The 27,813-nt window shown below is 42.8% G+C and overlaps 2 protein-coding genes across 7 annotated transcripts in view; one reads left to right on the plus strand and one right to left on the minus strand.

The window, feature by feature from the left end:
• The window catches only part of LOC109314851 (acyl-coenzyme A synthetase ACSM4, mitochondrial-like), a 49,814-nt gene extending 28,508 nt beyond the window's left edge, over positions 1-21,306 (minus strand). For 2 of the 4 annotated variants that reach the window (XM_019542201.1, XM_019542198.1), the window contains exons 1-8: positions 21,150-21,246; positions 12,289-12,535; positions 11,250-11,460; positions 9,160-9,367; positions 8,036-8,179; positions 5,953-6,109; positions 5,090-5,169; positions 3,844-3,967 (exon numbers count right to left, since the gene is read on the minus strand). In XM_019542201.1, the coding sequence (XP_019397746.1) occupies positions 3,844-3,967; positions 5,090-5,169; positions 5,953-6,109; positions 8,036-8,179; positions 9,160-9,367; positions 11,250-11,460; positions 12,289-12,489 (1,125 nt within the window). In that variant the 5' untranslated portion in view covers positions 12,490-12,535; positions 21,150-21,246. Of the gene's footprint in view, positions 1-3,843; positions 3,968-5,089; positions 5,170-5,952; positions 6,110-8,035; positions 8,180-9,159; positions 9,368-11,249; positions 11,461-12,288; positions 12,536-14,015; positions 14,093-21,149 lie in introns of all 4 variants that reach the window. The other 2 variants (XM_019542199.1, XM_019542200.1) reach the window with 2 other exon arrangements.
• The window catches only part of PDILT (protein disulfide isomerase like, testis expressed), a 43,736-nt gene continuing 29,261 nt past the window's right edge, over positions 13,339-27,813 (plus strand). Inside the window, exon 1 of one of the 3 annotated variants that reach the window (XM_019542211.1) lies at positions 13,339-13,414. In XM_019542211.1, the coding sequence (XP_019397756.1) occupies positions 13,354-13,414 (61 nt within the window). In that variant the 5' untranslated portion in view covers positions 13,339-13,353. Of the gene's footprint in view, positions 13,415-17,181; positions 17,396-22,616; positions 22,747-27,813 lie in introns of those variants that run through there. The other 2 variants (XM_019542208.1, XM_019542210.1) reach the window with 2 other exon arrangements.

Raw genomic sequence — 27,813 nt, forward strand, 5'->3', positions numbered from 1 at the left:
ATTGGTGCATCTGACTTCCCACTTGATTCAGAGGATCTTCTATAGGAAATGTTGATGATACTTCTCTGACAACTTTAGACGGCTCCTGTACATGGTCTATGCCTCAGCTTCATACAGCAAGGTGAGCATCATGACCACTTGATAAACTATGAGCTTGGTTTTGGATCTGATGTTATGATCTTTGAATACCCATTTCTCCAGGTGTCCAACGGCTGTACTTGAACATTGGAAGCACTGTTGGTTTTCTTTGTCAGCGTCAGACATCTGTGAGAGCCTTTTGTGGATCTGGATTACTGGAGCTGGGGACAGTTCATTAGGAGCTTGGTGGTGGAGGACCTTAACCTTCTGCATATCAAGCATCAGTCCCATTTTCTTGTATGCCTTGGTAAAGGTGTCAATGGTTGTTTGAAGGTCTGCTTTCAAATGAGTGCACACTACAGCATTATCAGCGTACTGGAGCTCAATGATTGAGGTTGGGGTGATCTTGGTTTTGGGTTGGAGTCAGCTGAGGTTAAACAGCTTACCACTCATTCAGTAGTTTATCTCCACTTCAGCTGGAAACTTGTTGGTGGTCAGATGTAACATCACAGCAAGGAATACTGAAAAAGGTTGGAACGATGATTCAGCTTTGCTTAACTCCCATTTTAACCTCAAAGGGATCTGTGATAGATCCATTACTGAGAATCACTACTCACATACTGTCATGGACAGGCAGAGAATAGTTACAAATTTTAGTGGGCATCTGTACTTCAGAAGGATCCTCCACAATGCTTCTCAGCTGACAGAGTCAAAAGCTTTTGTGAGGTCAAAGAAGGCCATGTAGAGAGGCTTATGTTGTTCCCAAAATTTCTCCTGCAGTTGGTGAGCTGTGAAGACCATGTCAGTTGTGCCTCTTGATGCCCTAAATTCACACTGATATTCCAGGAGGAGCTCTTCAGCAAGTGGAAGGAGACAGTTCAGGATGGTTTTTGCAATGATCTTTCCTGTGGTGGACAGCAAGGTGATCCCTCTGTAATTTCCAGAGTCAGATTTTGTCTCCTTCCTTGAAGATTATCACAATCATGGTATCCCTGAGATCGTCTGGGATTTCCTCATCGATCCAGATCCTTAAGATGAAGGTATGAAGCTGTGATGTAAGCTTCTTTCCCTTGCTTGAAGATTTCCACAGGGATTCCATCCACTCCAGATGCCTTGTTGTCAGCCTTCCCTCTAAGCTGTGTGGCATGTGCGGCCATGCAGGTGTGCCTGGCAGCATGGCATGAGTGTGCCTGCACGGCCGCGCACGCCACTCAGCTTAGTGGGAATGCTGCTTCTTGTTCTTAATCTGCTTGATGGCCTTCATTATCTCATCAAGGTTTGGAGTGACTCTGAGCTCATCTGTGACTGGATGTTGTGGGATGGAGTTGAGAACACTCTTGTCAACAACAGAGTCTCGATTGAGAAAGTCTTCAAAATGCTCCTGCCAATGGGCATTGATGGCTCCTCTTTCTTTGATCAGGTCTCTTCCAACCTTAGGTCTCAAAGGGGTTGGTCCCTGAGTGCTTGGACTGTAGATGGCTTTTGTGGCACTGAAGAAACCATGCATGGATGTCAGTGAGATGTTGAATCTTCTTAGCCTTGCCTTCCCACCATTTATTCTTCATATCACAGGTCCTTCTTTGGACCTCTGCTTTTACCTGTTGGAGATTCAATTTCTTTTGCTTGGAGTTGGTGTCATTTTGCCAAGCACAAAAGGCCTTGTACTCAACCAATCAACTCTTGGATCTCCTGTTCATTCACATTAAACCGGTCTTGATGTTTCCTGGTAGAGAATCCAAATGTCTTTTCACAGCACTGATGATGGTGGCCTTGAGGGAACCCCACATACTGTTGACATTCTTCCATTGTTCTTGAGTTCTTCAGCATTGATCTTCTGTCAGCATTGCTTCTGCTGTAGCCATTGTTTGAGAGCCAGTTTGAGTGACATAACCAAGAGGACGAGTTGGTGATCAGTCCAGCAATTAGCTCCTAGCATAGCTTGGGTGATGCAGACATCTTTGCAATCCTGGGCATGGACAATGACATAGTTAATCAGATGCCAATGCTTAGATTGTGGGTGCTGCTATGATGTCTTGTACCTGTTTTTCTGGTGGACCAGGATGTCGGTGACGGTTAATTCATGTTCTGTGCATTTGGTCAAGAGGAGGATGTTATTGGAGTTGATCTTTCCTACTCTTTCCTTGCCAACGGTTTTGTTCCAGAAGTTACAGTCCCTTTCAACTCTGGTGTTGAAATCAATGAGAAGAAAAAGTCTGTCTCTCTCTGGAACATTAGAAAGGACTCGGTCAAAGTTGGTGTAGAATTCCTGCTTGGTTTCAGTGGTGGTGTCAGGATTTGGGGCATATGTGCTAACAGTGGCATACTGTCTCCCTGCCAGTTTAAGGTAGAGAGTTGTGAGGTGCTCGTTAATTCCAATAGGGAATTTACTGAGTTGCTTTATGAGTTCATTCCTAATGGCAAAACCAACTCTGTGAAGTGGTGTTTTCCTTCCTGTTTACCCTTCCAGAAGAAGTTATAGCTGCCTCCGTGTTTCTTGAGTTGTCCATTTCCCGCTCACTGGCTCTCGCTCAGCGCAGCTACATCAATGTTGTGTTACCTGAGTTCTCAGGCCATTATTGCAGAAGAGTACTCTGGGTGTTCACTGTTAGGGTTGTCCATGAAGTTCCTGATGTTCCAAGGCCTGAAAACGATGTACATCTTTGCTGCTATTTTTGACTGCAGTAAAGGTGATCCTACTGGACAAGGCTATCCAGTCAGGAAGAAATACAGAGTACTGTATTAGACAGGCAATGTTTAAGTCACCTTTTCTAGCCCCCTCCCCATGTGGGGTGAGCAGAGCAGATCCTGAAGAGGACTGCTCTGTCACAGTTACAGCTGCTGAACTGCACTCCTGTTTTGCTAGATCACCTTCTTGTAACTGCCACCTTTGTGCCAGTTCATGACTAGGAGCTTCCAGGCCTCACAGTCCTTCTGCCACTGCCATTAGCTGGTTGCCAAAGGACTTGAGGAATGTGCTTGAAAACCTGTTTTCATGGAAGACAACTGTACATTACTTCTTTTATCATGGAGAAACTGCTGCACATCAACTTCCACATGGCTCTTGACAGAATGGGATCTTGATCCAATGGCAACTGGGAATCTTGTTCCACTGTCACTTTCATCCACCTTTCCAGTCATTGAGATTCTAATATTTTCTTCCACCCGCTCTGCAATTGAAGACTTGTGGACCTGTGCCTGGGAGCTGGGCAGGCCCCCAAACTGGAAGTAATGTGTCATTGATTTCACTGGATTATTTTGTGCACATTCTGAAAGTGAAATTTAAAGAAGGCCTGAATCTGTCCTTGGTATTTTTATTATATTCAGTCACAAATACAAATACAGACAACTTAGGAGGGAGATGGTTTTATGTTTTCCCTTGCAATCCTAGCATGGCAAAAGCACTTTCATAACTAAGTATTGGTACTTTCTCTTTCTAGAAGAGATGATCTAGTTCAACCACAAGTTATTCGATTTGAGGGAAGAATCATTAGGTAATAGTCTTTTGCCTGCATTATGCAGAAAGTCAGACTTTATAATCACAAGAGCTCCCTTAGGTCTTAAAAATGTATTAATCTAGTTGTTATAAGGATCATATAAAAAGAATACCTAATTGATTTGTAGCTTCCTTAAAAATCTTGACCAAAATGAATTGTCAACTTTTCCATTGGTTTGCCAAGTGCATTGTGCCCTGTTTATGCCTTCATCCTGCTACACTTGAGAGGTTACCATGACTGTTGCATGACTAAGGAATGAGAACAAACATACTGTTTCAGTCTGGCCATAGCCTTCATAGATATCCAGGCCTGTTTGAGTTTTCCACTGCTCCATCACTTCTGGGTTGAGTGGCTCTCCTCCAGACACACAGTGTTTCAGACTCATGAACTTGTAACTTGAGAAGCACAGAAAATAATCAGAATTAATAACCACTTTCACAGAATTGGCAATTGTGTTGAGTTAGGAAACTCCTTGGACTTTCCAAGGGTCCCATGCATCTAACAACCTCCTTTACTCATTGAAAATGTAAATAATTGTTCTGCTGCACAAAACTGCAGTTAGGCTCCTAAATCAACCTTAAGTCCCGATCACATTTCCAGTGGAGGCAAGGTGAAGCATCTACTTGCATCAGTGAAAGTAGTAGGAGGATTTCCAGTAAGAAAAATGTTTATGGAACTCAACAGAAGAGGAGCAGCAGGTGTTTTCTTGGGAGGGCTAAATCAAGACCATTGAAGAGGTCTCAGCTACCTTTTGTCACTCAATGAGTGGGAAGGGTTTTATGGCTGTGCCCACTAGTACCAATATCTCATGGCCTTATGTGGTGTGTTATACACTGAACCACATGTGGTATCCAAACATGACAATACAAATATGATCGATACAAAGGGGAAATTTATGGAGGCTACCAGTGGAAATGCAGAACCTGAATTGACTTTCAAGATGAGAGTGAATTTGGCAGGACTAAAAACATACGTAAGACTCATTTTTCCTGTTACAAGATTTCAAGATACCAGGATCTGATCTGAGCAAATCCTGGACCCCCCTGTGCCAGATATTCACACAGAACACATCCTTGGAGATGAACGCTCCTAGAAAACAAGAAGACACTGGTGCTGCTTGCAAGTGAACATCAGTTTGTGAGTGGTTCATTTAACTGCTTATTTTACTTTGATGAATTATGGGATCAACTCTGCCTCACACCAGGATTACTCTCTCAAGGCTGCCTAAAACTTGGCCTTGCCTTGCCCAGAGCTAGGCCTTGAAACTCTTTCCCAAACTGACTTGGTTCATCCTTACCGTCTTTACAAAGATTCACACCCCGAAAGCCTCTTAAATAGGGGTTTTCATTTGGTCTAGGGTTCCAGGCACATTTTTTTTCTTGTTAGACCATTCCATTAATAGGATTTCTATTAAAATAGCATATTACAATACAACAATGCAAAAAGGCAAACAACTAGGCTGGATGGATCATTGAAACCGCACCTCCCTGTGTTAGTAATAAGCAAATACATGATACCTGGTAAGGCCATGCTGCACAAGCATGCGGTAGGCAGTTGGAGCTGTGCAGAAGGTGGTGATGGGATATCTCGAAAGAGTCTAGAAAAATGGAAATTGGTAAATTATGATGTTGAATGGCAGGTGTGACTTGGGGCCTGTTCCTGAGAATGTGTGAGGGAGTAATATTTAAGTGCTGCAGGGCCTGGCCTTTAGAGAACTCTGATTTAGTCACGTTCTACCACGGGCCATTCAGATTTTTGCATTGAGCCCATCATTGCAGTGCTCAAAACGTAAAGCCAGTGAAGTATATTCACACTGGTGCCAGTGACTCCAATAAACGGGATGAATTTGGTCCACTCATTCATTTCAGGAAGGAAAGATATTGATTCATCATCAGCTGTATTGGGCAGTTCTGTTCTCCATACAAATTGCAAGCATCTGCCCTCACATAATCATTAATGGTCACGCTGAATACCTAGTGTGAAATTAATGTTAAGGCTACTTTTTATTTCCCAGGGCTATTCTGTTTCAGAGTCAAATGTAAGCGACAGGAGCAAGTCAGGAGAAGCCTGGCACTGAATTAGATCGATTTCCTGGATCTCTGTTACAAGAGGAGAGAAATGAGCCTGTCAACCTCTGACTGACAACTCAGGGTGACTGAGGACATGCCCCTGCCAGACTGGGAGGAGAATGGGACTGTTGAACACTGACTATCCATAGGAGACACTTAAGAGGGGGTTTAGTTATTTTGAGGGGGTGGGAAGTGCTGTGCCTATTGCCACAGACAAAGGAGAGGGTCAGTTTGTACCAGATTCTGTTTGTCTGGGTCTATTTTGCTTACAGAAAATAGAAATAAAATCCACAGTGTGGACTTATTCTTACATCTGCAACAGTTGATGGTTCAAATTGTGGCATGTTGTGTATAAAGACACATGATCCATTTACCCAGGGACCAAAAACACTGCCCCAGGCTGCCTTTACCCAGCCTGTATCTGAGGTGTTCCAGAATATATCAGATGGGGTCAGATTCATCCAGCACCTGACAATGCAAAAGCCAAAAACACAGACTGTCACATACAGCAGGAGAGCCTGGAATGCACATTAGAGGGTAATAAGGAGAAGGGCTGGAGCCTTGCCCTGAAGATGAGGTATCACCAGGCAGATCTCATTAAAAAGCACACAGTCCATAAGGATGAAACTGAATTGTAAAAATCCCTCTTCTTCTTATGGTCCATTCCTTTTTGTCTTCTCTCTTTCAAACATCCGGGATTCTGAAGCACTCTACTTGTAATAGTGACCTTCAGACACAACATTTAGATCCAGACCTGAACATACGACATGAGGATATTCCTCCCTCCCTTCCCTGTCAAATCATAGTCATAGAGAAGTAGGGCTGGGAGGGACTCAGGGGGTCATTTAGTTCAACCCCCTGCCTGAGGCAGGTTCACCCCATCCAAACCATCCCATACAAATCTACAATCATTGTCTAAACTAATACTAAAGCTACACAATCAACACTATCACACATTCTTTCTCTAGGAAACCAAAGGAACTATCGTGTGATTATCGGGCAGAGTGAAATGCAAAATACACTGGGAAACCTCTAATCCAAAGCCCACTGAAGTTGGTAGAAGTCTTTCTATTAATATTTGGATCAGGGTCCAGCACACAACATTCACATCAAGGTGTCATAGGTCCATTATCAACTATATCTGATACCAAGTCCATTTGAGATTCAACCCCAGTGTTTCTGCTCAGCTGCTTCATAATTTCCCCATACGTGATCTTCATCACGAATATCCATTCTTTTAGGTCGCAGATAAAGCCTGGTTTTCAGAGGTGCTGAGCACTGCCAGATCTCATTGACTTCATTAGGACTTATGCACATGCCACATTTCTGAAAATAGTATCACAGCACATAATCATGTTTTCTTTTTGGATCATCCAGTGTGCATGTCATCTGTAATTCCACTTAAAAAGGATCCCTGGTAATGCAGTAATTATATGCAGAGAAGGATGAAATAATGGGGCCAAACAGTCAGCTTTGTTCCATCTACTACTTAGCTCTGCTGTGTCTGCTTCTCTCTCAGAGGTCTGAGGGAGGGTATGGTGATACCAGAACGGTTGCCTATATCTGCCCCAAACATGGACTTGGGCCAATAAAAAGTATTATCCACAAGAACTTTTGCTTTTCCATGAGTGGAGGTGCCATTTTGCCCCCACATTATTTTGTTTTTGCTTTTATTTTTCAATAAATGTCTCCCTCATTCTGAAGCTAAACTCAATGGGCAAGATCTTTAACTACATGAAGGGTGGCTAACAAGGAGGATGGAGCTGGACTGTTCTCAGTGGTGGAAGATGACAGAACAAGGAACAATAGGTTTCAAGTTGAAGCAAGACAAATTTAGGTTGGAAATTAGGTAAAAGTTTCTTGCTAGGAAGGTGGTAAAGCACTGGTAAGGGTTACATAAAGAGGTGATAGAATCTCCATCCTTGGAGGTTTTTATGGCCCAGGTCGACAAAGCCTTGGCTGGGATGATCTAGTCGGGGCTGGTCCTGCTTTGAGTGCAGGGTTGGACTAGATGACCTCCTGAGGTCCCTTCCAATCCTAATTTTCAGTTGGTATAAGCCATAGTAGATCTTCAACTGAGCTACAACAATTCACTATAGAGGAAGCTCTGGCTCAGGAAGTTTTATGTGGTATTGAAAAACTGAGCTTCATCCTGTTTTTCTCTAAGTAAACTAGTTTGATTACCCTTCTTTGTGGGTGACCAACCATAATGCTGCTGATGGGAAATACAATCTGCTACAACAAAAGGCTTTTAATAACCACAATTTTAAAGTAGTAAAAATATATATTCTACACCATTAAAATATCTAAGCCTTTTATCGCCATGGCCCCCTTTGCATTCAGCCAGCGACGTTGACACTAACCTAGACTATTAGGAGCTGTGATGAGTTTTACCTGCCACTGGCTGCAAATCCTATGCCATAACTGCTGTGGGAGTGTTCAGCCATTTTTGGAGCTCCTGTGCTTCCACTTGTAAAATAGATGAACATGGGGTCTTGACTCTTCGTCTTGACACAGTTATGGTCGGCAGATGCCACCCTTCAGAGCACATAATATATAACAATGACTATATACATTTTTCCCCATGCAGGCAAACTATATTTCGTAAAATTCAGTGCACAAGAGAGAAACACGGTCTTTAAATTAACTGTTCACACAACAAAACAGTGGCAAAAGTTACTCCATAGAAGGGTCTTAGAATTCCCTGGTTGCACAAGATAAACGGTGGCCCCAGTTATTGTATAAAACTCTTAGACTAACAAAACAGATAAACTTCAGGACTCTGGTATTCACTGGAGCTCTGTCTCACCAGGCATGAATTCATGCAATCAAAGATGTGATCTCCTGCCCCACATCGTAATTATTTTTCTATAATTATTTACTTACAGCTGTCCAGTTTTTAACTGCAGAACAAAAGCAAAAACAAATGGCAGCTGCACAGAATTTGTATTCTATGAATCCAAAGTCCAAGGAAGTCAATGGGTATCTTTCCTTTGACTTCAGTGGGTGTTACATTGGGCTGTAAATGACAGTCTCAACAAGGTTATGAGGCATTGCAGTTGACTTATAATCATGGCGAGAAACTCCTGCTCTGCAGTCACCGCTGAAGGAATAATGCCCTTTTAGGAGGTGGTGACCTGAGCAGTCAGAAGAATCAGAGGAGGGTTTGCTCTATACGAGCCAACCAGGAGAAAGGTCCTTGGGAAGGGATAAGAAAGGGAAATTAGTGGAGCATAGAAATTTATTCTGCTGACAAAATAGGACTGTAGAGTAATGGTCAAAGAGGCAATGACAGACATATAGGCTAGGACAGAGCTCTTCAGAGATGTGAAGGCAAGCCAAGAAATTAATGGTTTGGCCATGACTCACAGGAGGTAGTGAAGAAATGCAAAACTCAAGTACATCTCCATGTTGGAAACAGATTTTAAAATGAAGGCTTCCCCCATTAGTTTAGAAACAGGGTGTGATTGACACATCTTGTTCTTTTTTCATCTATTGCTAAAGCAGCTGCTACTCACTTGAGGAGTTCTTTGAAGTTCAGCCACCCATCCCTGAAGCCTCTGGACACAATTAGCTTGGTTTTCAGAAACTGGCAGTTGGGTATGATAGAATCCACTGCAGGTGCCAGCATATCACTGGTAATGATGCACTTGGCTTGAGAAGCCTTGAGTCTATAGAAAATGTCTTTGGCTGTTAATTGGGATGCCCCTGGAATAAAGACAATTCCTAGAAAAGAGCAACACGTTGTTTTTTTTTAAATTATAGATGAATGTTTAAAATGTTGTTTATGAGACATGGCCAGGCTTCAGAGTCCAGAGACCTTCTCTCAAGGAGCAAAAGCAAACCTCATATTTAAGGTAGGCACAGCCCCTATTAAAACTAAATACACCAACATTTTAGGTTATAGAGTTAGATGGGTCCAAAATAAGAATTCTCACTCAGGATTTCAAGCATCCCAAAACATTTTATGCTTGGCCCAGAGGGTCAGTTTAGCCCATTTTAAATACCTGGATGAGTCACGAGATCTGTATCTGGGATGTTCAGCATCTTCTGCAGTCAACGGTAAGGCCATCACTGATTTATTTGGACTTTTGAATCAGCTCCTTGTTTGAGTAAGTTTCACATTCATTTAAATGAAGAACTAATATATTTGCCTTGTGATTATAAGTCTAAGGGCAAATACTGTAACATCCCTCCCATTTACTTTAGCTTATTTTGGCTTATCTTAGCTTAGTTTACACGTCCACCATGATCTGCAATACTCCTTGAACCAACACTTACTGAATTCTATACTAATTTCATAATGCGAACAAATGTGGGTTCACATAGCATACACAGTGGGTGCATCTACATATGCATTAATGCACCTTTTCTAGTGTGCATTAAATTTAGTACCTCCAATATGAGGTAGTAAATTAACACACGTTAGGTTGTGCTAATGCACAGTAGTTCATTTGCATATTTTTAATGAAGCTTAATGCACAGCAGATGATTTTATTGTGCATTAACCTAATGTCACCATTTTTTACAAGATGCTTTAATGCACAGTAAAATAGTCTACTGCTCATTAAAGCACACATGTAGATATACCCAGTGAGATCTGAATCAAGGGGGCTAGAAGAGGATAGATAGTTTATTACATTTTCTTACCTCTTTCAACCTGAGGAGCTCAATGTGCTTGACCTACATTAATAAATTAAACCCTACTGCACCTAATACATGGCATACATAAAAACACCCTCAGACCACCTACATCCCAGTGCCATTTGTAGTCACAAAAATCTTAGCCATTAGACTGACTTGATCATACCCCTGTTAATGCTGAATTATTTCTTACTTGATATTTTTGAGTAAACACTTTGTCTAGCCTAAGTCCACCAAAACTATAAAAGGACAAATTCTTCCTTCAGAATTTGCAATGCTGTGGGAGCATAACAGTAACATACTATACTAAACTATTAAACTATTTGGACATATGATAAAGTAGTATATTATATAATGAATTACAATGTAATTGGCCAAGACTGTCCTTTAATGAATTCAATGCAGTTTCATGGTTGTAACTCAGGACATTATATTGTATTTTGTCACATACAACATGCCCCCAAATAAAATATAAACCTTGTTTTTAAAAAGCAGAATGAAGAAAAAAAATCTTTCTTGAAAATACTGGTAAGAGGCAGTAAGGACTTGAGTAGCAGCATAGCGGGGGATGTCCACAGCCAGCAGCTAGGGAGCCCCAGGTACAGCACCGCAGCATTATTTTCACTTTCCCTGGCAAAGGCAGAAACAGTTATGACCGTACTTCCTTGTTTACAATGCACACCCCAATTTCCAGTAGCTGAATTTTGGGAAAAGGTGTGCTATATGCAAGAAAATATGGCATTTTTTTTCTATTTGCACAGCATCTAGTAAATATGGGTCCTAGTCAACAACTGGGTTGCTCAGTGTTACTGTAATATAAATGAATACAAAATTAAGCAGAGATGCTCAGCAACTCTTTCATTTACACATTGCATTCAGGCTAATTTTGTGATTTTTCATGTATCTTTAGTTTATTTTCCTTCCTGCACCAAATTTAGTAGCACTGTACCAATTTTTTACCAACCTGTTCGCATACAAGCCACGTTCAGTAGCCACCACTCAGGTATCCGAGGCAGAATCATCAGAACCCTGTCTCCTTTCTTCAAACCACATGGGCCAATGAGCACATTTGCTGCTTTCCTGGACAAAAATCCCAGCTCCTCAAAGCTCCACTTCACCTCCTCTCCCTCGTCATTTATCCACCAAAATGCTGCGTTTGCTGGTTTCCTCCCATCCTATTAGACAACTCAAGAAGTTAAAAGAAGAAGGCGGATACTAAATGGTTTATTATAACACAAAGGTCCAATTCTGACCACTTTAGGCATACCCAGGAATTGGTTAGGGAGAGCTAACCTAATCCCTGCGAGCATATGATCTGCTTGGTATTCTGTTTCAGGAGCTTTATAGCATTCTATTGGTCTCAGATTAATGTACCTTCACTCCTGCGTTACACCTAACCAAAGGTAAGGCTATTAGACTGTACCAGCTGTAGTTAGGAGACAATCTAGGTGAAATCAGCTCTTTCTGCTGCTCTGACTCGGAGTGGGGGACCAGCCCTAAGCATGAGTGGATGAATTCTATACCACCTTGGTACACACCTTATCCCGAGCTGTGTGCATTTCAGCCAGACCCCAGCATCAGGTCCTTGTTGCTAAACAACTGAAGGTTTGTCTATACCACAACATTAATGTTCTGGGAAGCATGATACTGAACATGCTCCATCTATGTAGGTCCACTAACACACTCCTGAGCAGGAAGTTCACAATGGTTCTGCCTCGAGTTTGTCTGCATTGTCTGTTCCCAAGCCTGTAGACTACAGTAGGCCTGAAAGCAGGAGCTGGGGATTAGCCTTCAGAAGACTCATCAGTGAGCTTCTGGCTCTGGAGCCACTCAATAGACTTGGGAGATACATAGCTCATACTGTACAGAATACAAAGATTTCTGAGAAAGAGAGAAACATATTAACAGGTTCTTCAGCTGGTACAACCAAGCACTGTTTCACTGAAGTTGATTTATACCTTCTTGGCATGGGGTTCAGTATCTATGGAGTGACAGAAATGTACCTTTTCCATTTGAGACCATTTGTCCAGGATATCACTTGGAAAATTGAAGTATTCTGGCAGCCCCTTTTCACACCGGTTTATAGATTCATAGTGTGCAATAATCTGAGATGCAAGAAGCTGGTAATGGTTATGGAATAATCTATAAGGCCATTTGGCAGCCCACAAGGACTGGAGCAATCGCAATTTAGATAAATGATTCATGACGCTGGTTTACAGGATGGTATGAAAACTCATGGTGACCACTCATCTGCAATACAAGAATATAAATAAAAAAATTTGAAATAAATACAAAAAAGTCAAATATCGCAATTGTCTAATAGACACTGTTGAATAGGTTTCTGCAACTTTGTAATATAAACTACAGACAATCTATACTCTACTTGTCTTTTTAATGTTAAACCAAAACATTTTATCTTAAATGTTATGCAACTGTAAATAGTTACTGTAGCTTTTTTAACTACCATCTTTAATCATCACCATTTTCAGTTAGGGAGTTTATCTCGAATGTATAACCAAAAGATATTACTTTCAAGTCCATCTCAATGGATCTGATTCTCTGTTCACATGAGTTTTATACTAATGTAAACCCATTGACTTCAGTGCAGGAGAGGCAAATCAGATGTAATCTCACCAATCTTAGTTAAGATTTAGTTTATGGAAATATGCCATTAACTTTCACCAGGCCCATCACCTGGAAAGTGTATTAACAAAACTAAAAATTGACACCATGTTGGCCTAAAAATGGTCTTTAGAACACTGCTGTGTCCTAAACATGCACTAGATGGCGATTGGCCACACTGAACACCAGGCTCTGACAAGAATACTGATGAATCGTTTTATCCTTTTGGTTGAATTATATTTTTGTTACTGGCTAAAGAGCTGATATCTCGTTCCATGTTAGAACTCACTGTAGCAGGAATATAAAAAGGTTTTTGTAATGCTTTTTTAAAGTTTACCCATTATTTCCTTTTAAGTCTTTTTCAGATGCCTTTATTTTTCACACAGGTAAGACACCACGTGCAATACAGAGGTACACAGCATGAATGAAACAATCAAAGACAGAAAATGCAATTCCAAAGATATCCACTCTCCTTTCAGCTCAGACCCAGTGTAAAACTTCACAAAGGTACAAACTATCAGATGTATGTTATACAACATATTTTTAAAGCCATTTAAGTCACCCTTTCTATCGCCATCTCTTCTGATCAAGACGAATAAGGCACAGGAACAGACCAGACAGATGGAATGGATGATGATGTATTTTTTAAACTCGGGCTGTGTTGTACATTGCAAATTTGCCATGCTCCAAAGTCTTCAAGTATATTGTGCTACTCCAGGCAGCTTGCTTCCTAAATCATGTCACATTTGCATGGTATAGTACATGTACTAATTAGCATGGGACAGGCTAATTGGCATGGGTGCATCTAGATGAGACACCAGCTGCACAGTAGCCTAATAACACTGTCCAGTAGCGTGCTGGGCAAAAACCGTGCTAATATGCTACTGCGCAGTAGCATTAGGCTACTGTGCAGTTAACTTCCCAAAAAAACCTGTGCACCAGTGCTACTGCATAGTAGCATGAGTTACTGTGCATTGATTTAGTACTTGGTTATCCAACTACTTAACTTAATGCACGGTAGTTACAACACATTAATGAACATGTAGACGCACCCAGTGTCACTCAGCAGCACTTATTTATCTATAGAGAATGACTCATGGATACTCATCCATGACCAGTTTTTAGTCACTGGATCTCATGCTGATAGTGCTCTTTTACTCAGATACCTCTTCTCCCTTCCTCAGCCTGCAAATGTAATTCTAAAAAAGACATTGGATTCCCTCTCCACCTCTGGTTAAGCTGCATGTGCCATGGTCTTTTACTCTCCTCTCATGAGATAGGGCTTCCATTTTCCATTAAAAGGAATTTATTAAATATCAACATACATGGGGCAATGGAGGGACATGGAAAGAGTTTGTCCACAAAAGTCTGAGCTCACACCCCCCTAAGATTATTAGGGCATGAACAGCCATTGGAAAGAAGGCTGAACAATTACATGTACCTCAAATTAACTCACAGCTAATATTTGAGGTCTGCAGAAATCAGTATTTCCATGCCACTCCAAAGATGTAAAGCACTGTGACTATCACTGAGTCTAATTCATTCTAATTAGGAATGTGCAGAAGCAGTGACCTGCTTTGCTGATTGATGCTTACACCTCTAACATTTCAGTTTTCTGCATACGTCACCAAGGAGACTCTTCTCTGTATGTCTCTCTCAGTAGCCCTGCGTCCCAAACTACCCTTTTAAAGCTAGCTTCCTCCTCTGACTTTGAGGTCAACAGCCCTTTCTAATATACTGTACATTCAGTGATAAGGGGTCTCCGTGAAGGATTTAGGTTGATTACTATTTGTTTCAGCAGCAGACAGGGAAAAAACAACTGTTTGAACAAATGACCTTGTCATCCTAGCTTTATTACCCAGGAAGCTCAAGCTGCATTCTGAGATAAGTGTTGAAAGGACACGTTCATCTCGGATAGCCCTTGCTGGTCCTTTCCAGTTCTTTTGAATGTGCAAGTTTCCCCTTCCCCGGGTATCACTACTAAGGGAACTTTAGAAAGGAGATGATTGGAAGGAGAAGCACAACCCTGACTGAACCAAATCAAATTACCTCCTGTCTTTCTAGCTTTTTGCCAAATACTCTGACAAAAAACATACTGCACTTGGTTTTGTGGCGGGATTTTTATAGGGTCCTATCTTGCCACCAGATTGAACACACAACTTCCAATAATTTCACTATGAGCCCTGTGTGCAAAGTTAGAAAATGTAGTCCATGATGTATTATGAGTCTGATCCAAAGTTCACTGAAATCAGAAAGACTGCATTGACTTCAGTGGGCTTCAAATCAATGCCTAGTACAATAATGCATAAAAAAAAATTACAATATATAATCTAAGACATTACAATGTGTAATTTAACCCATGAATTATACAGAAAAACCCAAGCACATCTGTTGCAGCATGTATAGGTAAACTATAGTCTTTTTCTTTGTAGATGGGTAATTGCCTTTTGCTTCCTATCTTTTAACCAGCTCTCAGTCCACAGAAGAACCTTCCCTTTAATCCCATGGCAGTGCAGTTTTAAAAAAAAGCCTCTATTGAAGGACCTTGTTGAAAGCTTTTTGAAAGGCCAAATATATTATTTGCTTGTTAAGACCCTCGAAGAACTCCAGCAGGCCAGTGAGGCAGGCTTTCCCTTTACAAAACCCATGCTGATTCTTCCCCAGCAGATCATATTTTGTCCATGTGACAGCTGATTTTATTCTCTATTATAGAGTGTACCAACTTGCCAGGGAAGAAGGTGAAACTTACTGGTCTTTAGTTCCTAGGATCACCTCTGGAGCCCCTTTTTAAGATGTGTGTTATGTTGGCAACCTGCCAGTCCTCTGGCATGGAGGCCATTTGGAACGATAGGTTAATCTACTATTGCCAACAGTTGTGCAATTGTACCTTTAAGTTCCTCCAGAACTTGCAGGTGAATGCCACCCAGTCCTGGTGACCTATTAGTATTTAATTTTATCAGAGAAATGAACAATAAAAAAAGTTCAGTAGGATAGCAACCACCTTCCTCCCCCTCCCGCCCGCAAGATACATAGTGCCTGCTTGGTCCCTTGTGCAGAAGTTGTACCAGTGGACTCCATGTGACAAAGGATACTACTCAATACTGTTTAAGAGAAAGATGCAAGGATTGTGCACAGTTCTTTAAAGTCACAGATTAGCCATTGTTTAAGGAACTAACCTATTTGTTAGTCCTGCAATGTTGCGTGGCCTGCAAACTTGAACAGCAACAGTTGACCTTTCTCTAAAGTGGTCTTCAAACTTTTTTCATTTGCAGACCCCTAAACCTTTCTTGAATGAAGGTGCAGATCCCTTTGAATTGTAAGTGTGGGTATTCACATACCTCTGACTGATCTAGTCATCTTTCATGGACCCCTTAGACAGTCTGCGGATCCTGGGGGTCTAAGGATTATAGGTTGAAAACCACTGCTCTTAAGATATTGTTCACCCTGTTCTAAAAATGAGTAGCAATAGCACTCTCCAAGTTTGTAGTCACACTAAGAACTGATAGTGTGCTTGACACCTGCAAAGCACTACCTAGGCTTACCTAACTACTACAGGCTATATTTTGATGCCCTTTTTCAAATTTCACTAAAGTCAATGGCCAAACTTACTGACCTCAATGGAACCAGAATTTTACCTACTGAGCTGTATCATGCTTGGAATATAACACAAAATTTATTGAAAATGGAGACTTAGGACCCATCAGACAAGGAACTGCAGAAGTACACATTAGAAAAGACGTACATTATTCAGTTTTCTCACTAACTTCAAAGGGCATTGAAGCAGAGCCCCAGTAAGCAATCCCAACAAAATGACAGGTGACCAAGCGCTAACTTTAAGAAGAGTCATTTATGTTCCTTTAACTTCATGGACACTAGAATTACAATGGGGCCACCCACAGCCTCTCGACCTCTATCGTGTACAATATTTCTGTCATTACTTATGTTCTTAAACAACTAGAGATTCACTGTTAACTAACCACTCACATGACTGGCCAAGCTCTATTCTATATTTCCTCCCTCTCCTCTGCTTACAGAACTAATGAGATCCCTTCCTCGTACTTGCGCAGGATTATTTTTCCAAGCATTGTAAAAAAAGATCTAGCATTTAACCGCTCTAACTTTTCAGTGGAGAAGTAAGGTCAGTTCCATTTATGGAAGACTTTATCAACAATGTTATCACGTGGGAACTAGCTACTTGGTCTGTTGATAAGGTTAGGGCCATTTTAACAGCAAACATTCAGCTCTCAGTCCTTTCTTCTTGCTTGCTGCCTGTGAAACAGTTGTACAAGATGAGGATACATTGGCTTTCCATTCTTTTGTTACTGGTTCTCTCGGGCCTTCCAGCAGAGAGTGACATAGGCCCAAATGACACAAAGCCAAAGAAAGCCAAACTCCCCCAAATCAAGGAGGAGAACAATGTTCTAGTGCTGAAAAAGAGCAACTTTAACAAGGCACTGACGGAAATTAAATATCTACTGGTGGACTTCTGTAAGTATTACCTCAAGCCTTCTGTTATATTTATTGGCTCCATAGATCATGACTGTTGCTCATGGCATTATGTTATGCTTGCCTAACTGTTACCTTGCCCTCTACCTGATCTTTTCCAATTGTTTGCTTTGTCCAAATGCAAGATTTTGTGCTAATCTCCCTTGTGTTAGCCTGAGGGCAGGCCTATCTCTGCAATTCTGTTTCTGGATTGCCTTGTCTAATGGGATCGTGATCCCTCTCTGAGGTCTTTAGCTGTCCCAGTTGTACAATAATACAAGTTTCAAGATGTAACTGTGAGGGCTGGAGACCCAGCCCTGTGCAGCACTGATTCAATGTCCTCTGCGTCCGTTGCCTCCCTCCAATTTTGCAAGAGCGTATTTGGAAGCAGTCATATGTGGGTGCACAAAACAAGAGGCTGTTTTTATGGCCCTGAAGAGCTGATGTGTTGCTACCTTAATTGCTCTTAGATTTTCTTAAGTGCTTCAGTTCTTTGTGTAACAACTGCACTGTGTGGCAGCTTCTTCAGAAAGAGTGCTCTATGGCTTTCAGTTATTAAAAATGGTCAAACAGTTTGCCCTCAGACTCTATATTTACAGTACGTTGAGCTGTGGGAGCTCCTTCCCTGGAATTAGCATCCAGGTCGATGGGATTTACTATCGTGGCCACAAACCATGGGAAGCAAGTAGAAAACTATGACTGGATTATTTTATTAAAAAAGCATGGAAGGAAGCCCAGCTGCGTATCCAGCGATGGGTGAAAAGGACACTAGCCCTGGACACCCAGAACAGAAACTGCCATGACTGCTGCAGCCGGCATGGCCCCTGCCACCACCCACACCGCTACTCCTGCCTGAGGCACAGACCCCGAGGCCCTTTGGATCCCAGTAGAGGAGGGCTTGGCCAAGTTTGCTTGGCCTTCCTGCTCTTCACTGCACCCCTCCAGGCTGCTCTGTACCCCTAACATTTTCTACAACTCTCACAAAGCTCCGACCTTTGCGCCTGGGCTTCGGGATGGGGTGGGGTGCAGTGGGAACAGGAATGGCAGACCCACTCCCCACTTTCTATGTGATAAAAAGGAATAGTAACTGCTTAGTAAATGCTTCCATGTATTCGAGTTGGGGAGGTGATGTAAACCTTTGCCCAGCACTGCACTGCCTGGTGTTTTACAGCCAAAGCATCTGCACGGTTTCACCCGTTTAAGAAAGATATTGAAAGCTGCCAGATGGAAAGCTATTGTTGGACCATACCTACTTTTCTAGCATAGATGTTCAGCTATAAATCCTTGTTGAGAAGCCATGCAAATAAAAACAGCCAGTATGACCATTGATCAGGGAGGGAAAAGCCACTGATTCCAGGGCTGGCGGCAAAATATTCTGATCAAAGAACATCAGGTGCATTCAAAGACTGTTAGAACCACTGCCATAAACTCAACCTGATCTTTTTTTGTGTGGTTCATTAGTAAGCAAGTGCTACTACAGGATGGATTAAACAGTGTCCTGAGAAAAACATGGAATTCTGTGTTCCTGGTATGAAAATGTCACACTCCCATCAGACACGCATTTTAACTGTAGCACATTTTCCTTGTAAAAGGACATGGCAAATAGTGATGATATAAACAATGATGATATTGGCTTTGGGCTGAAATAGCCCTACATGGAGGGGGGTGTTCCAGCCATTTCCACACATGCCACCTCCTTAGTGTCCCTACCGAGCAAACCAGTTAAATGCATGCTGAATTCCAAGTAGGCGAGTAGTTTCATTAACTTAATTCATCTTACACCTATGCTCTGCTGCATCAGAACCGATTACTCAGTGTGTTGCAGGAATGAGGCCAAAATGCAGAGGGACTGCACAGTAAGCAACATAAAGTAGGAACATGGGGAGGAGGGAGGTGTAACCATAAAGAGAAGCGACTCCTATATGTGATTGCCATATCACTGGAAGATAAGGCAGAATTCCCAGCAGAGGCAGCTCTGCCAAAGAAGCTAAAAAGGAGAATACTTAAATTAATTATGGGAGTGATTAAAGTCTATGGTTGTCATGGAGCTTAGGACAGCACAAGCCCTAGGTCTGGCTCAGTTCCCACGGCTTAACCTTGGGCTGCTACTTTATCGACTGTAGCATAATTGCCATTTGTAGCAAACAAATATGCTCAGGTCTTTGTGTAGACTTTCCAAGCGAGTTGGAAATTAACCTTAACCTTCAATGACACAAGTGTCTCTCAGTTAGAGTTAGTCTGCAGGTGTCTTGAGAGACAGGACAGAGTTTACGTTTCATGCCTCATCACCCAGAAGTTGAAGGAGAAGTTAAAAATCAAATCACTCCCCACATTTTATGGAGACATAAATCATGGATTTTTTTGACTCACTGATCAGACTGAGAAACTAAAATAAAAATTTGATTGGGACTGACCCAAAGTGGAAATTGTTTGAATTTCTCAGAAAAAGTAACCGCACTGATAACTTATTTTTGCATGGAACAAAACATTTCCTTTTGGGTGTTCGTTCTTTAACTTTAAAGAAACCCCACAACATTTTAAATAAAATGGAAATTGAACTGTTTCAAAAGAAAAAGTATAAATAAAACTGACTTTGCTAATTTTTTAATTTCAATTGAAATGATCTAAAGTCAACCTGATTTTTTAAAGAATTTTAGTCTGTCCCCCCGTCCCCCGCCCCAACTGCATTATCTTGGTGAATAAACTATCTAATGAAAAAAATTTACTTGGTTCTTCTTTTAGCTTTATATAGGGCAGAGCCAAAGCACCAGGTCTAAATGCCTTGGCACTCCAGAGTGTAATAACCAAACTTTCTTACTATTTACAGGTCTAGCTAGAAAGTAACAACTTTGTTTTGTGAAACGTGGAGGTTTCAGAACTTGTTTCCATCCAGATAGAAACCAAAACAGAGACCTTTTGAAATTTGTCATGGAAAAAGAAATGAGCAAGAAAAATACCCTCAAATAGCCAACAGTACATCTGCTAGGGCACTCTCCTTGGATGTAGGACACCCAAATTCAAGTCCCTGCTTTGAACTAAACAGAGTGAGGACTTGACCTTCATCTTCCTTATCACAGGAGAGTGCCATAATGGCTTGGCTATAAAATCAGGCTCTCTTTCAGTCCTTCCCCTGGAAGCCATTCCACAATGCATGCTTAAATATTCATTAGGAAATTAAATAATCATTGAGCATTCATTTGGGATGTGGGTGACCCAAGCTCCAAATTCCCAGCCAGCTGTAATTATTTGCATTATAACAACATGTATAAGCCTCACCTAAGACTGGGGTCGTCTAACTGAGCTAGGAACCTTACATGCACACACAGAGTAAGTACACCCCATGGCCGGAGGGGATCAGTCTGAACCAGACCTAGATACAGAATATAAATGAAGAGTTTGAGAAAGGAAGGAGTATCACCTCCATTATACAAGAAGTGAGGTGAAGTGACATGCTGCAAGTTAGGAAGTCTGTGGGACAGCCAAGAATTAATTTTGGAAACCCTGAGTCATCAGAAGACCATCTCTTCTTGGGTTCATCTCTAGTTATACAGCAGGGGAGGGAGGATGAGAATTTATGGCACATTTTCTAAAACTGGGCTTTTGCTTGGCTTCCATCCATTATCAAAAGGTGTTTGAGCTCCAAACTTCGATCCCAAATGAACTGTGATGATAGTATCCAGCTGCAGGGTTTGCTTTTGGCTTATCTTTTATTTCCCTCTTCCATCTCTTTCCCTACTTGGTATCATTACCTACTTACCAGCCCAACAGGATTCAGCACAACAGTCCTGTTTTCATGCTTCCTCTCCAATGACTTTGCAGCAGCTTTCAGCTCAGGACTGACTGTGTCCAGTGTCTGTTTTCTTTAAAAAATAAACAAAAAATCCATAAAGCTTCTGACTTTACCTTGTAGTGCTGGGGCAGTTGAGTGAACTGTGCAAATAAACCAAAGTCCTTGCCGAGCACAGAGCAATGACCCAAACACTCAGGTCCTTTAGGGTCTTTCCACTTCTCAGCACCTTTTCGAAAAGGTTGTGCTCCTCAATAAGAAACTGAGGGAAGGGGTGACGTTAAGAGGACAGAGGAAACAGAACTTGGAGCCTTTCTTTACCTTTTGTAAAGAGCAGAATTAATTTTAACGGAGAACAGAAAATATAATAATACCTTAGATACTGCAATATTTTATGCTACCTCTTACCCTAAAATGCTATGGACCTAGTGCTTAAAACACTTTTGTCTAAGCTACCTTGCTTATGTGCCTTGTGCACATAACCTGTATGGTAACACAGTTTTGAGGCATTGTTTCGCCCATGCCTTGGACTCAACCTGGCACTCGGCTTGATAAAGAGGTAGACATCACACCCATAATGCTCAGATTGGAGTATGAGCCAGCAATTACAACTAGCAATGTTGCTGCATTCAGCAAGGCCATGTACCCGGGACAGTATCACCAAACGGCTCCTGGCCACATTAGTGTCACTTTCTCCTCTGGATTATAGCTTTGACAAAGAAGGACATTGTGATTAATATTTAACTCTCCAAACCTTTCAGGATTTTGGACTCAGTCATTTTCTGTGCAAGATTGCCAACCTTTGGTAAATATAGGGAAAACCACCAGGATATATACATAAGCTGTGCAAGTGTTTTCAGGTTTCACTGTGGTTTTGCATTCTGAGAGTATTCCCCTTTCTAAAAGTCCCTACATGGCACAAAGTGAGGACCCAGACGCTTAGTGCTAGTGCAATTTTTGTTTGTTTGTTTTTTAAATAAACCCGGTGAGATGGGGCAGCTGGTAGAAATCCTGCAATCTATGCATGTGACTGACAATCCAGACTGGAAATAGCTTTATTTTAGCAGGAACCCTAGGGACTGCTGCCATTCTTTGAGGCATCCATGTACCACTTTAAGTTTTTGAGGTGCAAAAATGGAAAATGGTTGCATTAGAAATTGCTGATGTTCTGAACTTGTGAAAAAAGTCTGTTCTGCCTTCTCCCCACCATTTCTAGTCCTGACCCTGTGCCCATTGCTTTATTTAAGTTATGTTTCCCCAAACTCTTAAATACATGCTATATTGCTGAATGTTCCCAGAGAATTGCAGCCAAACCTGACTGCCATCAGGGTATAAAACCACCTCTCCTAACCAAAGCAGCATAGCTGGAGACTGAAGACTCACAGTGACTTTTAACATGGAGTGGCAGTCCTGGCTGGTCTGAGGATTGCAAGGATATACATTATTTGGAGCATGGTGGGGACACTTTACAGTCACTACGGAGTCCATAGGATAAAAGAAAGATTCCTCCAAATGCCTTCTGTCTGGCACCTTCCCTGGACCCTAAATCCTGCTGACAGGAAAAAGTGTAAGTTCTTCTCATTCCTTAGAATTTGGATGCCGATAATTAACAGAGCAAATGCCATATGCCATATTTTCCAAATAATACCAATAGTAACCAAATTATTTCTCTTTCTAAATATAAGGGACATCAATAGCATCTCACAAGTGCCTCAAGTAACTGTTGGCATATGATGACTTTGTAGTAACGGGGTTGTAGAGATACCAGAGGACACTACCCAACATCAGAGGAGGGAAGAAATGCACCCAGAAAGAGAAGCTCCAAACACATGACTATATTAGACACACTAGCCTGAATTGCTGCAGGGAATAAAAACATGTATTAATATCACAGCCCTGTCTTCCCACAGAAATTTCTTCAGCAAATTGTTAATCAAAAATCAAATCAAATCAATCAAAAGCATCTCAAACTAATTTTGAATCAATATGTAAATCAGGAGATCAACATCCAATGGAGCATAAGTAATGAAAGCTGATAGCACAGTAGTGCTTACAACCAAACTGTTTGGGGGACATGTATGCAACAAGCATAGGAAGAACATATACACCTTATGCTGGGATTTTTAAAGGAGCCTATGAGATTTGGGAGGTCAGTGGAAATGGGGTCCCTAACTAGTTTAAGCTCTTGTGCAATTCCCCTCTGGGCCAGATCTTCTGAAAATGGGCACTGAAATCATGTTATCCAACATACAAGCCAAAAGAGAACATGCTGAAGGAAATGGGTTTGGGCCAGTAAAATAGATAACTAGACACTCAAGTTGCCCATGGCAGAAAGAAGTCATTGTTTGCATGTGCCATTCATGCATGTGTTAGGGATACAACTGGAATGTATCAATGTTGAATGTTTGGGATATAGTAGAATGAATTTCCAGGATTTCAACTAATCCTTTGCATTGGCATTGTGCCTTTTAGTGGAGCATCTTAAGAACATTACAAACATTAATGACAATGTCTCACAACACTCATGTGAGTGGGATTATATTAGTCCACTTTAAAAGTATAGCAATTGGCACAGGAGATAATGGAATACATTTTGCACCACTGCAGTCCATGGAAGCCTTTCCGCTGACCTCAGTTGCTCTAGGTACTTGCTCAAGGTCTCACAAAAAGAGTAGGCAGGACTAAAAACCAGTCCAAGGCATTAAGCATAAAACTGTTCTTCCCCTCAAGAATTTTCTGCAGGCAAAATTATAGGTCTGCAGAGAAACTGTGAATGCAGCCTATGCACAGAAAATGAAAAGTGAAATCCTGTCCAGACCATACTAGAAAATATGAGCGAGGACATTGGTATTTATGCTTCTCCAGTAATCACCAGAATTATCAATACACAGTAGAATGAAACTGGAGGCAGATGACAAGATGGAAGATGAAGACTATTGTTGTGTTCCCATGGGGATGCCTTCAAGAAATGCTTCAGGACCACTAAACACATGATTTTGGTACTGGTTAATCTCATCTCTAATTTTTCACACATGAATATATTTTAGTCCAATCTTACATGCCATACAGCTATGTGCAAGTAAGATATTCTCGCAGTACTCAGGGGCTAGGGACAGATATTCAAAAAGCCTGAACCTGAATTATTTCAATCTTTGCAGGTTAGTCTAATCTGCCTAGGTTAAACTGGTTTGCAACTGCACAGACATTCCCTCTGGACTGAGGAAATGCAGGCACATGCCTGCACTGGCTCAGGTTAGAAGCCAGAAGGCACTAGAGCAGCCCTCTCTCCCCTTTTATAGTGCTGAGCTGAGGGAGTGGGGTCTGGTCAGGCCCCAGCAGGATGCTCTGATTAGGGAGGGGTGTAAACCCCAACCCTGCCTGCACTGTCCCAGGCTTTTCCCTGCTCGCTGCTCAAGAGGCAGGAGTGTTGCTAGCCCCCAGCTAGGTCTTTGAGGCAAAGGGTGGGGGAGGTGTCCAGTGCATGTATCTGTTAATGATACTGAGCTTTTCAATCTCCCTCCCTCTGCTTCTTCATACTACCTGCAGCAAACCTGAAAGGCGAAGGAGGGAGGGGAGGAACCCCGCCTGAGCAGCAAGTGGTAAGGTGAGGATGGGGTAGAGGGAAGCCAGGCAGATGCTGCTGTGCCCGCAGTCTCCGTCGGCACTCTGGTTAGGGAACAGAAGGGTGGGGCCAGCCTCGTTCTCTGCAGCAGACAGCCAAGTCTAGGGCTGCAAAGCATCTGGGATGCTGGGGGACTCTGGTTTAACTTAAACCAGGAAGGGGTCTGGGACAGGCATCGCATAAACCAGTTTGACCCAAATCAGTTAAGTCTGATACTACATTCAACCAGGTTTACCTTAACCACTTTCAGCCATTTTGAAACTGGTTTATGTGCACCGAACTTACGTTCTGTTACAGGTTTAAAACAGTTTCTGATCACTTAAACCAGTTTATGTGTAATGTCTATCTCTAGCTAGGGTCTCTGGTTTCAATTCCCAATTCTATCATATATTTTCTGTGTGCCTTTGGACACAATATGCTCTGTTTCTTTATGACAAAGTTGTTTCTCTCACCCATGTTTATTTAGGTTGTGACCCCTTCAGCACAGGGTCTATGTCTCACTGGGCATGGTGACATGAGCTTTAATGTGCAGTGACCTATTTTATGCACATTACAGTGTCATGTCAGAAACCATGCTAATATGCTAGTGTACAGTAAAAAGAAGCTATTACAAACTAAATATCATTTAAAAAGTGTGCGCTTTCGCTACTGCACATTAGGGTTGCCTAATGCGCATTTATTTAGTACCTTGCATTAGAGGTACTAAATTTAATGAGCAGTAGCAAAAGTACATTAATGAGTGTGTCAACTCGCCTACTGTATAGATGGCACAAAATTTATCAAAGTGCTAATCTCATCTTGTTATACGACAGTGGTATCTCAGTCTCATCTGGGCACTTTAGTGCTGCTTGAATACAAATAAATGAAAAGAACAGGCAAAAATTAGACTTTTAAAGCAGTCTGATTTCTCTTCCCCATTAATCAGGTTCTAAGTGTCACAGTACACCCGATGTCATTTACTTCCAAGTTCTCCAGTTGTCCCTGGAGTTGGCTTGGAGAAACAGTATGGAGAAGACTTGAGTATGTACTGTAGACAACATACAGGAAAATTAAAAGTGTATCTAAAAATTCTTCTCCCCAAATAGGCACGCCTTTCTTATACAGCAAAAAGAAATAAAAATGAGCAAAGCCCCTCACTTTGTATGGCTGCACATGTGATTTGCTGGTCACTAGATGGAGAAGAAGACAAGGCTTTTACAGCCCAGGGATGGGCAAAATGGTGGATCTGACCATTTCCCAGTAGCACCTGCCTGCATGGCTGCAGCTGGTTTCCATGGACACCCCAGGAGCAGCAGGGCGGGGCGGGCTTTCCATGGAAACTGTCCCAAGTAGTGCTGGCAGGGTGCATGACTGGGCGGGGAGCTGCTCCAGGGCTAGGATTCTGAGGCACTGGCAGTGTGGTCCAGAGCCGGGGGCATGCAGGCGGCAGATCACAGCTCTGCCCTAGCTCCAGCCCACGCTGCCACTATTACGAGATCCCAGTCCTGGCCCCAGCCCCAGCCCCAGCCCCAGATCCGCTCCTTGCCCAGCCAGTGCTGCTTGGCCAGTCTCCATGGAAACCCTGGCCCCATGCTATCATGGCCCTGCTGCTTCTAAGGTCTCCATAGAAACTGGCCACAGTGATGCAGGCAGGGGCTGCTGGGAAATGGATTCAGCTGCGGGTCTGAGCCACCGTTTTGCCCACCCCTGTTATGGCCACTCCTAAAGTGACCATCGTTCTGGAAATCAGCTGAGGTGCTGATAGAAAAGTGATCACTGTCTGTCTGTGAGCACTTCTGTCACCCAAAGAAAAAGTGCCTGCTACCCAATACATGCTGTGTGCTTGCAACCAGTTCCTGAAATTGGCCAATTTTGCCTGGTAAAAATAAGTAATTTAAAGTGGTTTATTCCTGCTTGACTTTTAATGAAAGGCAAAAAGGATGAAAGGACAAAGAAGCATCATAGAACAACCCCTTTATGCCTCCTTGTTCTCTCTTCCTGGATTGGAGCTGAGCAGTCCACGCTGTCTTCAACTGCAGATGCTGGACATTAGGCCTGTGCGAAGCAGCGAGTATTCACCTCAGATTCAGATTTGGCCAATTCAGAGGGACAGTGATTTGATGTGGTGATTCAAATCACTGTTCTGATTCGATTCAGCCAATTCAGATCCAAAGATTTGCTGCCGATTTGGAGAGTCAGCCATAGACTAAACAGGCAGCAGTCCTCACCACACTGGACACAGCTGCCTCCAGCTGGTAAGTCTGTTGTGGTGGATGGAGGGGGGAGAGAAGGGGCATGGGGGGCAGATCAACGCCCCCACAGTGAGAGAGGGATTGGGGCTGGGACAAGCTGCCCAGCCGGAGCGGGGGCACACAGGACTCGGGGAGGGGGCTCCTGCCACTGTGCACCACCGTACCCCACGGGTCCAGGAGCTGCTCTTCTGGTGGCTCCTCTGGCAGCTCTTGCCACCAGTCCAGGAGGGCATGGGAATGAGTGCATGCCCCTGGATATGCACGGGGTGGGCTGGGCTTCACTCTGGAAGTGTGGTGGAAGGCGCTAGGAGCAGGGGGCTATGCCCTCCCACCACTCATCCAACCCCCCTGTACCTCCCAGACAAGCCGCAGCTTTGCCCCGACTGGGTGAGAAGCAGCAGGGCATGGTGGTGGGCACGTGTACCCAGATCAGAGAGGGGCTGCTGGCAGGGGCTATGGGGAATTTTAGGGTGGCTGCAGCCTCCCACAGTCCCCACTCCACTGCACTCTGCGGGGCAGGCGGAGCCAGGGCTGCGCTCTGGGCTGTGGCTGGGGCCAGCTGCCTTGGCTCCACCCACCCCGGGAAGTGCAGCCTGGTGGCGGGCAGCTGGGGCTAGCCTCCCACAGTGCAGTCTGGCCAGCCTGCCCTGCTCAAATCTAGGGGTACATGCCTGCCCCCATGCCCTCCCAGACCATCAGCACACAGTGGCACAGTGGCAGGAGCCCCCCTCCCTTGTCCCACGCCTCCCTGCCCCGGCTGGGCAGCTTGTCCCAGCCCCAG

Source organism: Crocodylus porosus, unplaced genomic scaffold, assembly GCF_001723895.1.
Source record: "Crocodylus porosus isolate Cpor-Errol unplaced genomic scaffold, CroPor_comp1, whole genome shotgun sequence".
Taxonomy (NCBI): Eukaryota; Metazoa; Chordata; order Crocodylia; family Crocodylidae; genus Crocodylus; species Crocodylus porosus.